At 39.4% G+C, this 14,029-nt stretch overlaps 1 protein-coding gene across 1 annotated transcript; it reads left to right on the plus strand.

The window, feature by feature from the left end:
- The first annotated feature begins 233 nt into the window (after window positions 1-233).
- Window positions 234-920, plus strand: NEUROG1 (neurogenin 1). Its single transcript, XM_070933901.1, has one exon. The coding sequence runs from the start codon at window positions 234-236 to the stop codon at window positions 918-920; it is 687 nt and encodes a 228-aa protein (XP_070790002.1).
- The last annotated feature ends 13,109 nt before the right edge of the window (window positions 921-14,029 follow it).

A 14,029-nucleotide genomic window follows, 5' to 3' on the forward strand; every position in this document is an offset into this window, starting at 1 on the left:
TTAACGAGTATTCATTTTTTTTCTTTCTGTTTAAAAATATTTCCCCCTTTCCATTGTTCCTCATTTTTCAGTTCCCTCTTGTTTCATCTTCAGCTCAAATCTTCCTTCTTCACCAGCCTGCTAGCTTCCAAATCTGTCCGTGCCTTCTGACTCTGGGTGATGGGAGCTGTGTCATCACATTTTCTGAGTATGCAGCCTTACAGCCACTCACCCCACCTTCTTCTTCTCACAGGATGTCCTCTGCTTTGGAGACCAGCTACTCTGACCTTGACAACAGCAGTGACGTGTCCTTTTGTATCACGGATGATGAAGGGAGCCTCGGGGGCTTACAGATCCCTTCCCTGGCCTTTCCCAAACACCTTGTCTCCCCAGAGCCTGGCTCCCAGAGGTGCGAAGAAGAGAAAGAACGGGGAAAGAGGCGTAGGGGCCGCACCAAGGTCAAGAACGAATCTGTCCTTCACACCATCAAAAAGACCAGGCGGGTCAAAGCCAACGACAGAGAACGGAATCGAATGCATAATCTCAACGCAGCCCTGGATGAGCTCCGGAGCGTCCTGCCCACCTTTCCAGATGACACTAAGTTGACTAAGATTGAGACCCTGCGCTTTGCCTACAACTACATCTGGGCCCTTTCGGAAACCCTGCGGCTAGCTGATCAGTGCCTTCAGAAAACCCCCAAAGAGATGGTGCTACCCAATTTCTTGGGCTCCGCTGATCCACCCAGCCCTGGCAGTGATGCTGGATCCTGGATTTCCACAGCATCTCCTGCCACCTCTTCTCTCTCTGCCTGCACTTCAAGCCCCAGCAGCCCAGCCACTTCTGAAGACTATTGTTATGGGCCTGGTGAGGGTCTCTTCTCCTTCCACAGCCTGCCCAAAGACTTGCTGCCGAATACGACTTGTTTTGTGCAGTACCATTAGAAGGCAGAAGGCAACTTCCAACCAAGGGTATTCGCCTCCCACAAGCAAAAGTTCCCAAGCAGACAGTGCTTATTCTGGGGACTTGGTCCAGCTGGGTTTTCTCTAGATACAACAAGCAGGCTGGGGGAGAATTGTACCTTGATTTCTCAAATATCAAAGTCCTGTATTTTCCCATCCTGAAAGTCAAGGGTGAATAACACTGAGAGAGTGTGCATATATTGTACACCAAGATAGGGAAGCTGTCATAAAGCAGTGTTTAGGCTGGCCTATAACTTAGTCTTTTGAACAAACCTCTCCCCACTGCTATAAAAGCAGGCTTTAGCCCAGAGTATAGCTTTATTTCTCTCCCCCACTTTTTTTTAAAGATTTTCTTCTATCACTCTTTCCCTTTTGCACTTTTCTACATTTCACAAATCCCACTTTGTTTCTTTCCTTTTCAATCCTGAGCTCTTGGGGGCATCCATATGATTTAGAAAAGGAGGGGGGGAGAGGACAGATTTGCTGCTATAGACAAGGTGAAAAGTCAATTTTACAATTTGTAGGACTCTAATGAAGAAAAATGAGCATGAAAATTTGGTTTGAACGCCCTGACAATGCAATGAAAGGGCTTAGAGAAGGCGGATTCAGCTGGGTGCATGGGCCTCCTGCTAGGGACTTAGCGTGCCAAATGCCCAATAGACTCCTAAGGCCCAGGATGCAGTTTTGCCTCTCCCAGGCAAAGTTCTGAACCCTGAGATGATCAGTCCTGAAAGAAGGCAAACTAGAATCATCTGTTGTGATTCTTGACTTTCACTGCTGTCTTGTACTTGAGTAGAACCAGAGATGGGGCATTCACCGACCGGCTCCAATGTTGGTTTAATTTATTCAAAAACTTTCATTCCTATGAAAATTGTATTTTTGTAAATAAAGAGCTTTATTCTTATGATATACATTATCTTAAAATCAGATGCTGTACTTTTTTAAAAAAAAGTTGGATGTAAATAAACATCTTTAACATTTGTAACTTCTGTGTCTCTTTGTTATTTTTTTTCCTCTCTTCCCTCCCACAGCTTCTACATTCCTAAAACGTGTTACTGTTTAGAAAAAAGAGGAGATGCATTTTATTAATGAACTGGGAAATTGCACAGTGGCCTAAAGGCAAGATAAAAATTGAAAAGCACTTACCTGTGAATCAGTTTTAACTTTACAGAATTCTCCTGCATCACCTAAACTTTAAACCCAAGTAGAGGCCATTAATGCTCACAAGAAAGCAAATTAAAAGTGTTAGCCTCAGTTTAGCTCTCAGCATGAGACTACCTGTGGGGATGCACACTTTAAAAAGAGAAAGGGAGAGTTCTTTTGGTGCAAGAAATATCAGCTGGCAACAGATTTTCAAAGAAAAAGGGATTAAAAGGATCAATAAAAACTGACAATTATGTAGAAAGAGGAAAGTGACAGGTGGATGCCTAGAGCATTGGGGTTTGAAGGCTTTATATTTTTGCCCTTTTAGAAGCGACACTAAAGCTTTCTTAAAGATTTCAAGCTCTTAATCCTTTCTATGTTTAAAAAAATGGCTTGAGTCTGAATAGTTAAACAACAAACATCCCAATTTCACATGACTTCCAAATGTTGTTTGTTCTTCTTTATTATTACAAAGTCTTGATGAAAGTGTTAAAGAGAGGTATTCCTAATTTTATTGCATACACTCATATTTTAACAGCCAACATTGTATACTTTTGCAACATGCATCAAAAGCATTGAAACATTACACTACAGCTCTTTAGGGAACATTAAACTGAGAATTACCAACCATTCATATTTATGAATGATCTAGAATATAAATCTACGTCTTCTTAAGCCAAATCAGTCATGTCTAGGCCATAATAGCAAGGGGAATTGTTCACTATGATCTTTTATTAGCTTTGTCTCATTCTTTAGGCCCTTTCCCTTGTCTCCTTTTGAACTTTCTTTTAGTCAAAATTTAGCTTGTAGCTCAGTTATACATGGCAGAAATACTTCCTTGTATTCCTTCTTGCATATCAACTGGCAGAGCAGGAACAACTGCAGGAATAGGTGAATTCATGAGCTATCAAGGGATGGCATCTGCAGAGCAAATCTTTGGAGTAGAAGTCCAGGGACCAATTAGCAGTTTGAAATCTCAAATGCTGGAGAGATCTGACTGCATTTTGATGTAGACGTATTAGTAAACATTATTTAAAAAACAAGGACTCCTGAAAGCTCATTAAATCCGAATCAAAATTTACTTAGCCTTCCCTAGGGATAATAGAAACAAACAAAGAGAAATGTAAAGTCTTACACTTAGGCAAGAAAAACCAAAAGTACACGTATAGATTGGGTGAAACCAGGCTTAATAGCAATAACTGTGAGAGGGATCTTGGAGTCTTAGTGCACAATCAGCTAAATATGAGCTAGCAGTGTACAGTGGCAGCCAAAAAAGCCAATGCAATCCTAAACTGCATTAACAGAGGGATACAATCAAGATCAATACCACTCTATAAAGCCTTAGTATGACCACACCTAGAATACTGCATTCAGTTTTGGTCACCACAATATAAGAAAAGATGTTGAGACTCTAGAAAAAGTGCAGAGGAGAGCAACCTTGATGATTAGGGGACTGGAGACTAAAACTTATGAAGAATGGTTACAGGAACTGGGCATGGCTAGTCTAGTGAAGAGAAGGACCAGGGGAGACATGATAGCAGTGTTCCAATATTTGAGTGGCTGCCACCGAGATGTCCCTTCCAACTCTGTTAATCTAATCTTATCTTCGAGACGGCCTTCTACCGCATAGCTCCCAGCGACCGGTAAAATCCCACAGAGGTGGTCTCCTCCGGGTCCCGTCAGCTAAACAATGCCAGTTGGCGGGCCCGCAGGGGAGGGCCTTCTCTGTGGCTGCCCCAGTTCTGTGGAACCAGTTATCTCCTGAGATCCGGACCATTCCCACCCTATTGGCTTTCCAAAAAGTGGTGAAGACCTGGCTTTTCCGGCAGGCCTGGGGCCGTTGATCTCGCTGTTGTGATCTGGCGAGATCCGGCCATGAATGGTGTGAATGGGTTTTAATTGGTTTTAATGTTTTAATTTTTAATGTTTTTATATATGGTTTTTAAATGCATTGTAAGCCACCTTGAGTCTTCGGAGAAAGGCGGCATACAAGTTGAACAAACAAACAAAACAAACAAATAAATAAATAAAATAATAAAATAATCTAAACTCCAAATTGGACTAATCTAAAATCAAACAATTATAGAATTTTTAAGTTCTATAGGATTCTAGGTATGGTAGCTAGGATTGAGATCTTATTTTCAAGGAAATTATTCCTTCTGTATTTCAACATGGACATTTTAGAAAATTCATTTTAGAAAGTTCCAAACTTGTTGGAATAAAATTGTGAAGAAGATCTAATCTTTCACTAGTTACAACTGCTGAGATTTCTGTTTTCTGATGTACGTAATGTGCATTATGTGTATATACTGGATTTCCCAGAAAAGGGGACTATAATAAATCAATGTGCAAAGATTATGTAAAATATTCATATTTCAAAAGAGTGCGTAAGAATGTGCTAGTTTGACCAGCCATATGTACTCACGGTATCTGGGATTACTTTCCTGATTAAAAAGTAATGAAAGGTGTAATGAATTTTAAGGATTATCATGTCCTAGCCCCAAGGAAGTCAGTCTTCTCTGCTGTACACAGACACACAATCTCTTCTTTGGGATACTTTGCAACTTGAAATCAAGCTAGATCTCCATTCCCCCACCACACACACACGCACACACACACACACACACACACACACACACAATCCTGTTGTGTTTTAGGACTGCTGTCAAACCCTAGTTTAAAAAAAAAAAACTTGGGTGGGTGGGGGGTGGAATCTAATGTAAATTAGAAGCCCCAACCTGGTTTGTGTTTAGATGTCTTCATTCTGGGTGGCCTTTGTTTGTCTCTGAATACATTTGTGTTATTACTACTTTGTAGGTTTTTAAGGGGTCTGTGTGTTGTATTTTAATTCTTTTACTGTAGGAAAGGAATGCCAGCCAGTTTAGTGTCTTTCTGGATTGCAGCAGCAGATAAGCCCAATAAATTAATAAAGCCAAGAAAAACAGTGTTCTTGAGCACTGTTAACACACTTGCTCAGCACATACTTTCTGCTGTGAACGATTGGTTTTGGTTGGGAGATTGTTCACCCACTGAGCAGAAGCTCAATTGCTTTGCCTTTGTATGTATGTCACACTGTGGGTGAAAAGACTGTCAGGTTGTGATCTGAAGCTCAGCAGACAAAGAAAAGAATGGCTAGTCTTTGGGAAAAGATATAAGAATGGATTAACCCCCATATTGAAATCTGGAGAAATAAACTTATGGACTTGAAAATTGTTTTCACTTTACCTCTTCTATGTTTTCTCCACTGGAATTGTCTTGCTCGCTCTCTTTAATAGCCGACATAGGGTGTGCAAGACGGGATTTGCAGCTCCCATTATGCAGGAAGGTTCCTAGAAAGGAATCAGTTCAGCTTTTTGCTTTAGAGCTTATGTCGTTTCTATAGTGGAGGATAAATCCTCTATTTGGACTCCAGCAAGAGGTCCCTCCAATCCTGCTGTAGGTGCACGTGTCTCGGATAGAACACTGGTTTTCTTTTCCTTAAGCCCTCAGGAGACGCACCAGGAAACCCATCCCAAAGCCGTACTCACATCCTGTTTCAAGAAGAGCGCATATGCTTTCTTAAGCATGCAGCTGGCAGCAACAACGCTAAGGACATAACGCAACCACCGCCATGCTCTGGCTCAAAACAATGAGGCTAAACTTGTAACTCCTCTCTCCCCAGGTACAAAATTTAATGAGCATTTCCCTCTGCCCAAAATTGACATGATCAACTTTATCATTCCATATCACTCTTATGCAGAAAAGAAAGTGATGTCATTTATGCAATTTAGAAAATGTACAACTAGAGCAAAAACACTACCGTTACACTTTTCAGCTAGGGAGAGATCTTGACAATCCAAAATCTGAAAGTCTTACATTCAGTCTTCTATTCCAATAACCAAGGTTTTTTTTTTTTGACAATATGCACACAGTGGGTTAATAAAGGCTTTGCAAAATGTTCTAATTTTACTGTCCACATCTGCACCCCTCCCAAGGTCACATCAAAAGTGAGAAAAGGCTCAGAAGCAGGCAGAGAAGTGTTCACTTGTGGAATATCCATCAATTTATTTGATTTATATCTTTCATCCTGGAGTTTTCTTGCTTCAGTGCCCTCCTGAATGAACCGTTGCAATGCTCTCTACACAGGGCTGCCCTTGAAGAATATTCAGAAGCTACAATTGTCCATAATGCATTGGTAAAGGCAATCATGGGCATTTCTCGATATAGCCATGTTAAGCCTTTGCTATGCTGAATTATACTTACAGATTAACAGAGTTAGAAGGGACCTTTTAGATCATCTAGTCCAGGGGTCGGCAACCTTAAACACTCAAAGAGCCACAAAGGTTCTAACCGGAAGCCCCCAATTCAATTCTGGAGCCAACCGGAAGTCCGGTTCCCACACCATAGAGTCTCCTAGCATGGCGTCCTTTTTCCTCTACCTCTCCTAACCGAAAGCCCTATCAATTGTAGAGCCGACTGGCAACAGGGAACCACAGCAGAGGGATGAAAGAGCCACATGCGGCTCCAGAGCCGCAGGTTGCTGACCCCTAATCTAGTCCAACCCCCCGCCCAAGCAGACCCTACACCATTTCTGACAGATGGCAGTCCAGTCTCTTCTTGAAAGCCTCCAGTAATGGAAGCTCCCACAACTTCTGAAGGCAAGCTGTTCCATTGGTTGATTGCTCTCACTGTCAGAAATGTTTTCCTTATTTCCAGGTTGAATCTTTCCTTGTTCAGTTTCTATCCATTATTCCTTGTCTGGCCTTCAGGTGCTTTGGAAAATAGCTTGATCCCTTCCTCTCTGTGGCAGCCCCTCAAATATTGGAACACTGCTATCACGTCTCCCCTGGACCTTCTCTTCATTAGACTAGCTATGCCCAGTTCCCACTTGCTCTCAGTAGGCCTCTGGGTGCTAGTCAAGATACTGGTTATTACCTTAATAGCCCTTCTTAGCATGATCCAGGATAGTTGAAGGATTGCCTTTCCCCAGTAGTTTCTACCCACCTTTTTTACCTCTGGCAGAAGGGGCATCCAGGTCCTGTCGATTAAAGAATGCATCTGACATGGTCCAAGAAGCCTTCACTTTCTACTACCGCACCTGCCTTCCAGAACACCTTATCACCCAAGATCAGGTTGGCCTCAACCTTGCTGACTTTCCAGAAAGCAATGAAGATCTGGAGGTTTTGCCAGGCATGAGGTTGGGTGGATTGATATTATGTTACCTATTTATAAATTTTCAATGCCATTTCTTTTTTGAATGATATGTGTGGATTATATGTTGTAATAGTTTCTGAGTATGCTTTTGTTTGCCACTCAGAATAATTGGATAGAGGGACAGCCATAAAAATCTATATTAATAAACAAATGCACATAGTGTTCATTCTCCCCATTGTTCCTCACGCAACAACAATTCTGGGTGGTTGATTGGGTTGAGAAAGAGTGACTGGTCCAGTCACCCAATGAGCTTCTGTGGCTGAGGATGGATTAGAATCTGGGTCTCCCCAATCCTAGACCAACAAACATATTGGCTATTTAATTATTACATTATTAGAATAAAATAATGCATTCAACTACAGCCATTACTTTAATAATAAGAAATATAAAATGTGGGGTCAGATTTTCTGCAGCTAAAGCATGCACTTTCACTTTCCTTATTAATATCTGCACATTTAATCTTGAATTTTAATAATGAGAAGTTTCAGCAAGAGAAGAATAACTGACAGGCTAATCCATTGCAGCACTTAATCAAATAGGGATTTTTCCTGGGAAGTGATATATGAACACACCCTTAATAATTGCTATTTCTGAAAATCAGATGCAAAATCAACATTTTCAGAGGTAATTGAAAGTAAGATTTACAATGCTGCAGCACCGCACACATTGAATAGTTCATATACTGCACTGCAGTATAAAGGAACATCTGTGACAGACGCCAGCCTACAACTAGATCCCATTATTATCCACCAAATTCAATACTTCCTATCGTTTGCAGTTTCCCTGCTGCCAACTAGACTATTTGTTGAAGAACTAAAGCATCTTTATTGCTGGTGTTAAACCTTGAACAATGCTTGAATTTCAACAATTAGCGAGACCATCTCTGTGAGGGATCTTCTTGACTCATAATCTGCTGTAAACTTGATTTACTGTCGACTTTCTCTGAATGCCTCCCTTAGTACCTGTGAGCACATGAAAGGTAATACTATAATTATAGATCTCAGTCACTCTAATGACCCATTAAGATTGATTTGTATAGTGGTTGGGGATTATAAAGGTAGAAGCAGGTGAGAATTCAAAGTTTGGTATGAAGTCTTTTCTCACTGGTGGCAATGGAAATGCAAAAGAAATCATTTGGGGGAATTAATAAAGCAACCAAAGACAGCAATATGTTCATAACTAGAAAGACCCAACATAAAATTGCTCCATTTTAACTGCAGCACTCATAGTCCTCAGTTCAATTTTCCTGGTTTCTGGAGGCTCTCTTCCACAGACTGAGCTACTGAAATTCAGCATTAAAGGACAGGAATTCATTGGTTTGAAATGGGGGGTATGGAGTGGTGGGGGGAGAGTTGTTATACACAGAGATCCAAATCCAAGACAGTCAAATGTGTTTACCCTTGTTTAGGTTTAAAGCATCTACTTTAACTAATCCCCAAAAATCCTCTGTAAGGAAATAAGGTCAAAAATGTCACATGGTTATTTAGAAAACCTGCAGTGCCTTCTCCAGGCTGCCAAATCAACCATCTGCCATGAGCCTAGAGCAGAAGCAGGTTACATTGGACTAAATGGAGTTGGGCAACACATGAATTGGAAAATCTTCCAGCCTTTTGGTTAGGTGAATCAAAACATATGAGTTTTGATGGGAAATAGTAGCCAAGGAAGCCTTTTCTTCCTTTGTTTGTCCCTTTTGTTGAAAGCAGATGACATTTTGGTTCAGTACTTACATCTTGAGAGTATGTTGTGGATTGTCTGTCACAAAATGTCTATTATTAAAAGCCGTGGTGGCACAGTAGTTAGAATGCAGTATTGCAGGCTACTTCTGCTGACTGCCGGCAGTTTAGCAGCTCGATTCTCACCAGGTTCAAGGCTGACTCAGCCTTCCATTCTTCCGAGGTTGATAAAATGAAGACCCAGATTGTTGGGGGCAATATGCTGACTGTGCAAACCACTTAGAGAGGGCTGTAAAGCATTGTGAAGCAGTATATAAGTCTAAGTGCTATTGTTATTATGGTGAGACATTCATTTACTAAAAGGAAAATTGAAAATTTACTCTTTCTAGTTTCCTAAACTATTAATAGTTTTAAAACCCCCCACAATTTCTTTTCTTTTTTAAAAAATTTCTGTTGCACGTTGGCATAGAGGAATTCTTGAAAGTAAAAATACTGCTGTACACTGCCACTTTTCTTTAGAAACTAGCAGCTTGGGAGTTACTTTTTTAAAAAAAAACCTGAAATAATATTTTACCTTAGGAAAGAGCATTAACAGATGGGAATATTAAACAAGAAAAGCCAATATAAGAATTGGACCAAGGATGCAAAAATAGAAAGTTATGGAAAAGTAGCATTAGGCTTTCTTAATTCTTAACACCTGCCTTTAACATCCTCCACTTATTACTTCATATTCTTTTTTTGACACTTTCCAATACATATCTCACAAAAGAAGATAACAGAGTAATATATGTACAAACTTGAAAATGATGAGACGTGTTTAGAACCATACAGTTTAGTAAAGGTCTGGAAATGATTGGCTGGCTGGCTGGCTGGCTGGCAGGCTAGACAAATGTGTATTTTGCTGATCTGTGACTAAGTAAAAATAGATTGGTTGATTAAGAAATATGTAATTAGTAAATGCAACAGAAACAATGGCTTAATTTATCTTGTAGTGAAGAAAAGATCTGAACATCCCAATTATACTATGAAATATACTGTCATAAATACAGACTCAGAGAAGGGCTATCTATGATGGGCAGGCTTAGGAGTGGCCAAATGGTCATGCTTCTCTCATTAGAATGACCAAAACAACACTGTGGCACTGAGACAGAAGCTCCAATCCTTGGAACAAGTCTACAACATCAGAATGTATATTAAAAGGTGGGGGGGTAGGTTTTGAATTATGATGTTGGGTGCTGTTTTTGTTAGTCTGCTCCCCTTGTCTCCCTGTGGACATCACTGGGCAGTTCACAGAAGGGGAATAAAACTGAATATGACCCTTTGGGAAAAGACACTGACAACCCACTCCAGTATTCTGCCAAGATGGGCACTCATAACTAAGCAATGTCTGTATGATAACAGAAGCACCCTTGACCTAAAGTTGGAAATATAAGTAAGCGGAGGAAATAAAGGAGGCAAATGCTGGTGTTTGTGTGTTGTTGTTAATATACAGATATAACTACATTATTAACTATAATATAGTAATAGCTGTATTAAAGCTGAAAAAAATATATCCAACTGCTGATGTGATCGGAAGAAATGTTTGATGCTGGAAAGATATGTCAAGCATTGATACATGTAATGTCAGATCCGTGATCTGAGGGAAATTTGATGTTGTCAAAGCAGAACTGTCAACACTGACATTCTGTGAATCGGTGAATTGAATTCAGTTGAAATGTGTCAGCTCGCTTCAGATTTTCAACTGTGGACAAGAACATCCAAAAAGAAAAAAAGGTGTGGCCATTATTATTAATAATACTGTTAATAAAAATGATATAATCCTGAAAATGACAAAGTGATCTCAATTTGATTCGGAGGCAATTCAATCTGTATTCAGTGATTCAGTTGAATAATTTTATGGTGATTGCCCTGTCAACCTAGCACCAAAAAAGATAACAGAGTTGGAAGGGACCTTGTCCAATCCATTGCTCAAGCAGGAAACCCTATACCATTTCAGACAAAATGGTTGTCCAATCTCTTTTTTAAAAAACTCCAGTGTTGGAGCACCCACAACTTCTGGAGGCAAGTCATTCCACTGATTAATTGTTCTAACTGTCAGGAAATTGTTCCTTAGATCTAGGTTGCTTCTCTCCTTGATTAGTTTCCATCCATTGCTTGTCCTGCGTTCATGTGCTTTGGAGAATAACCTGACTCCCTCTTCTTTGAGGCATCCCCTTAGCTATTGGAACACTGCTATCCTGTCATCCCTAGTCTTTCTTTTCATTAAACTAGACATACCCGATTCTAGCAAACATTCTTCATGTGCTTTAGCCTCCAGTTCCTAATCATCTTTGTTGCTTTTCTCTTCACTCTTTCAAGAGTCTCAACATCTTTTGATAGCGTGGTGATCAAATTGGATGCAATATTCCAATTGTGGTCTTACCAAGATATACAGGTAGTCCTCACTTAACAACCAGTTGAAGTTCCAATGCCCCCCACTCTCCGGTACTTACAATAGTTCTTAAGTTCCCATCACCTGCAGTCATATGATTATATTTTTGGCATTTGGCAACCAGCTTGTGTTTATGGCCATTTGCAGCATCCCAAGTTTATGTGATCACAATTTGGGCATTTTTTGACAGTTTCCTGTGTTCACTTTCTGTTTCCAGCAAAAACACCCATTGGATGAAGTGGATGCATTTAATGACTACTGCACTCACTTAACTGTGTGTTTAGTGAACTGTGGCATTCACTAAACAACCATTGCAAAAAAGATTGTAAAATTGAGTGTGATGACCAGTTTAACAACTACCATGGCTTATGACAATAATTTCAGGTTCAATTGCAAATGTAAGTTGATGACTATCTGTATTACTAATTATTAGATGAAGTACTGGAACACTGCAGGTACCAAAAGTTAAATAATATTTAGAACCACAGGAAAATATGGACTTAGTATACAAAATGGAACAAGTGATAGCAGGAGTGCTACCAAGAAAACTCAATGTTTATAGCATAAGAATTCTTGCAACTCTCTAAAAAATTATGCCTCTATATATTGATATCACCTAGTGGACAATACTGAATTAAACTGACTATGTACTTGGCAAGAAAAGATATCAAGCCTTAATTCAGTCAGAAAATCAAGACCTCATGCTGATTGGACCTCCAGTGAGGCAAGAAAATCTAATGTTTTACAGCCAAAATTGGCAGCTGGAAGTGAGATCTGGACTGCTGAAACTTTCTCTGGAAAAAACAGATCTAGAGGTTGCTCAGGCAGCTGGTTTTTGTGAGAAGACAGCAGAAACTGTTGTTTGCAGCCATTTAAGCGCACCAGTGTGCCTACCGTCCCTGTCCTACTGTCCCCATTTATATGTAATCATTCTATGTGTTTATGGTTATGTTTTGTCTATTTATATCCTTTTATTTCTGCCAATTTTTTTCATGTGTCCATGTCTATACTGTTACTTGTTTCTTTGTACTTGTTGACAAATAAATAAAATAAAATAAAATAAATAAATTTGGAGTCAGATATTGGGTTCAATCATGCTATTTTTGTACCTATTCGGTCAACAATTTTAGTAGCTGTAAAAATGAATATATGTCCTTGTTCATTGTAATGGATTTGAAAGATGATCAGAATTTTAAGAGAAGAGGAAAAGATATTCAAAGAAAACAGGAATTAGAATTTTATTTATGGGACTCAAGGATGGTTGCAAGAAAGAAGGAAAAATATAAAATTGCTTTATGTGATTATGGGTAAATAACACATTTTTATTTCTGGTGATTTTTAATGGTTATCTGGATTGAATAGTTTTTCTTTTGGAAATCCCTAATGGTGTAACATAGGGTTGTCCAACTAGCGTTGTCACGTTGTCGTCATGTGACTATCGCAATTTTTTTCCCTTTGCTAAAATGGGGGTGGGCATGGCAAACACACGACACATCCGGCCCATGGGCCATGAGTTTGACAGCCCTGATGTAACAGATTAATTTTTGATACCAATAACGGGTTATTTATGGTAACATTTAATGGTTTTTAATTCTTTTTTGCAATGTTTAATTGTTAAGAGTAATGAGAAAAACTTAAACTTAATGGAAAATAGGGATACACACATAGGTTATTTGGTATTTTTGTTTATTTCTATTGGATTTTTGCTGATTTAGAGCTATAGATTTAGAGATGAGTTTATAGAAAATGAGGAAAGTATGAAATGAAGAGGTATTTGGTTGTATTTTAAGAGACAGTGATAACTTGTTAATGTTGAATATGCTTGTTGGGGCCAAAGGGAGAAATTTAATCTTACAGGGGAATTCTGCACTTTTCAAATATTTTTAATGTGTTTTTGTATTAGGTTTTGGATTTGTCTTATTGTTTACTATAATTCTCAATAAAAGTATGCTAAAATAAGTCCTGGTACTGACTTTAGCTCAAATCATGAATTCCTTTTTTTTTTCAGAATTACAAATTAAGCTAAAGAAAACAAATCAAATTATCAAAGCAGCAAGATATAATCTCAGCAATATCCATAGAGTTAATGAATTAGATTTGATATATAACAGTAGTTGATGAATTCTGTACTTGACAGTAAAGGAGAATAACAGTTAAGGGTGCTTCCATTGGAGAGTGAGAGGGAGGGGGAGAGGAAGAAGGGAGCAGGCAGGAAGAGAGAGAAGAGAGGGAGAGGGAGGGAGGGAGGGAGGGAGAGAGATATTCTTAGTTACTTTCAAGTACAAAGTTCTACCTCCCCAAAAGAGGGATTTAATGATAAAATAAAGATTATATCTGTCTGGAAGATTCCAATGTAATCAGAATGGTCAGTGAGATTCTGATGGCAAAGATTTCTTTCATTTAAAAACAAACTTGATCTTCCTTTCCCACTGTGGTATTTTAATACTTTTTTATTTCTTTTTGAAGGGATGCGGTGGCTCAGTGGCTAAGGTTGGCAATTCGATGGTTCGGGCTGCTTAACGGGGTGAGCTCCCGTTACTTGTCCCAGCTTCTGCCAACCTAGCCGTTCGAAAGCACATAAAAAATGCAAGTAGAAAAATAGGAACCAGCTTTGGTGGGAAGGTAACAGCGCTCCATGCGCCTTTGGCGTT

This window comes from Pituophis catenifer, unplaced genomic scaffold (genome assembly GCF_029215685.1).
Source record: "Pituophis catenifer annectens isolate HBS135680 unplaced genomic scaffold, rPitCat1.0.hap2 SCAF_2, whole genome shotgun sequence".
In the NCBI taxonomy this organism is placed as follows: Eukaryota; Metazoa; Chordata; class Lepidosauria; order Squamata; family Colubridae; genus Pituophis; species Pituophis catenifer.

Bases quoted from the DNA above. Each gene is read 5' to 3' on its own strand.
- NEUROG1 (XM_070933901.1), top strand. From the start codon at position 234: ATGTCCTCTGCTTTGGAGACCAGCTACTCTGACCTTGACAACAGCAGT.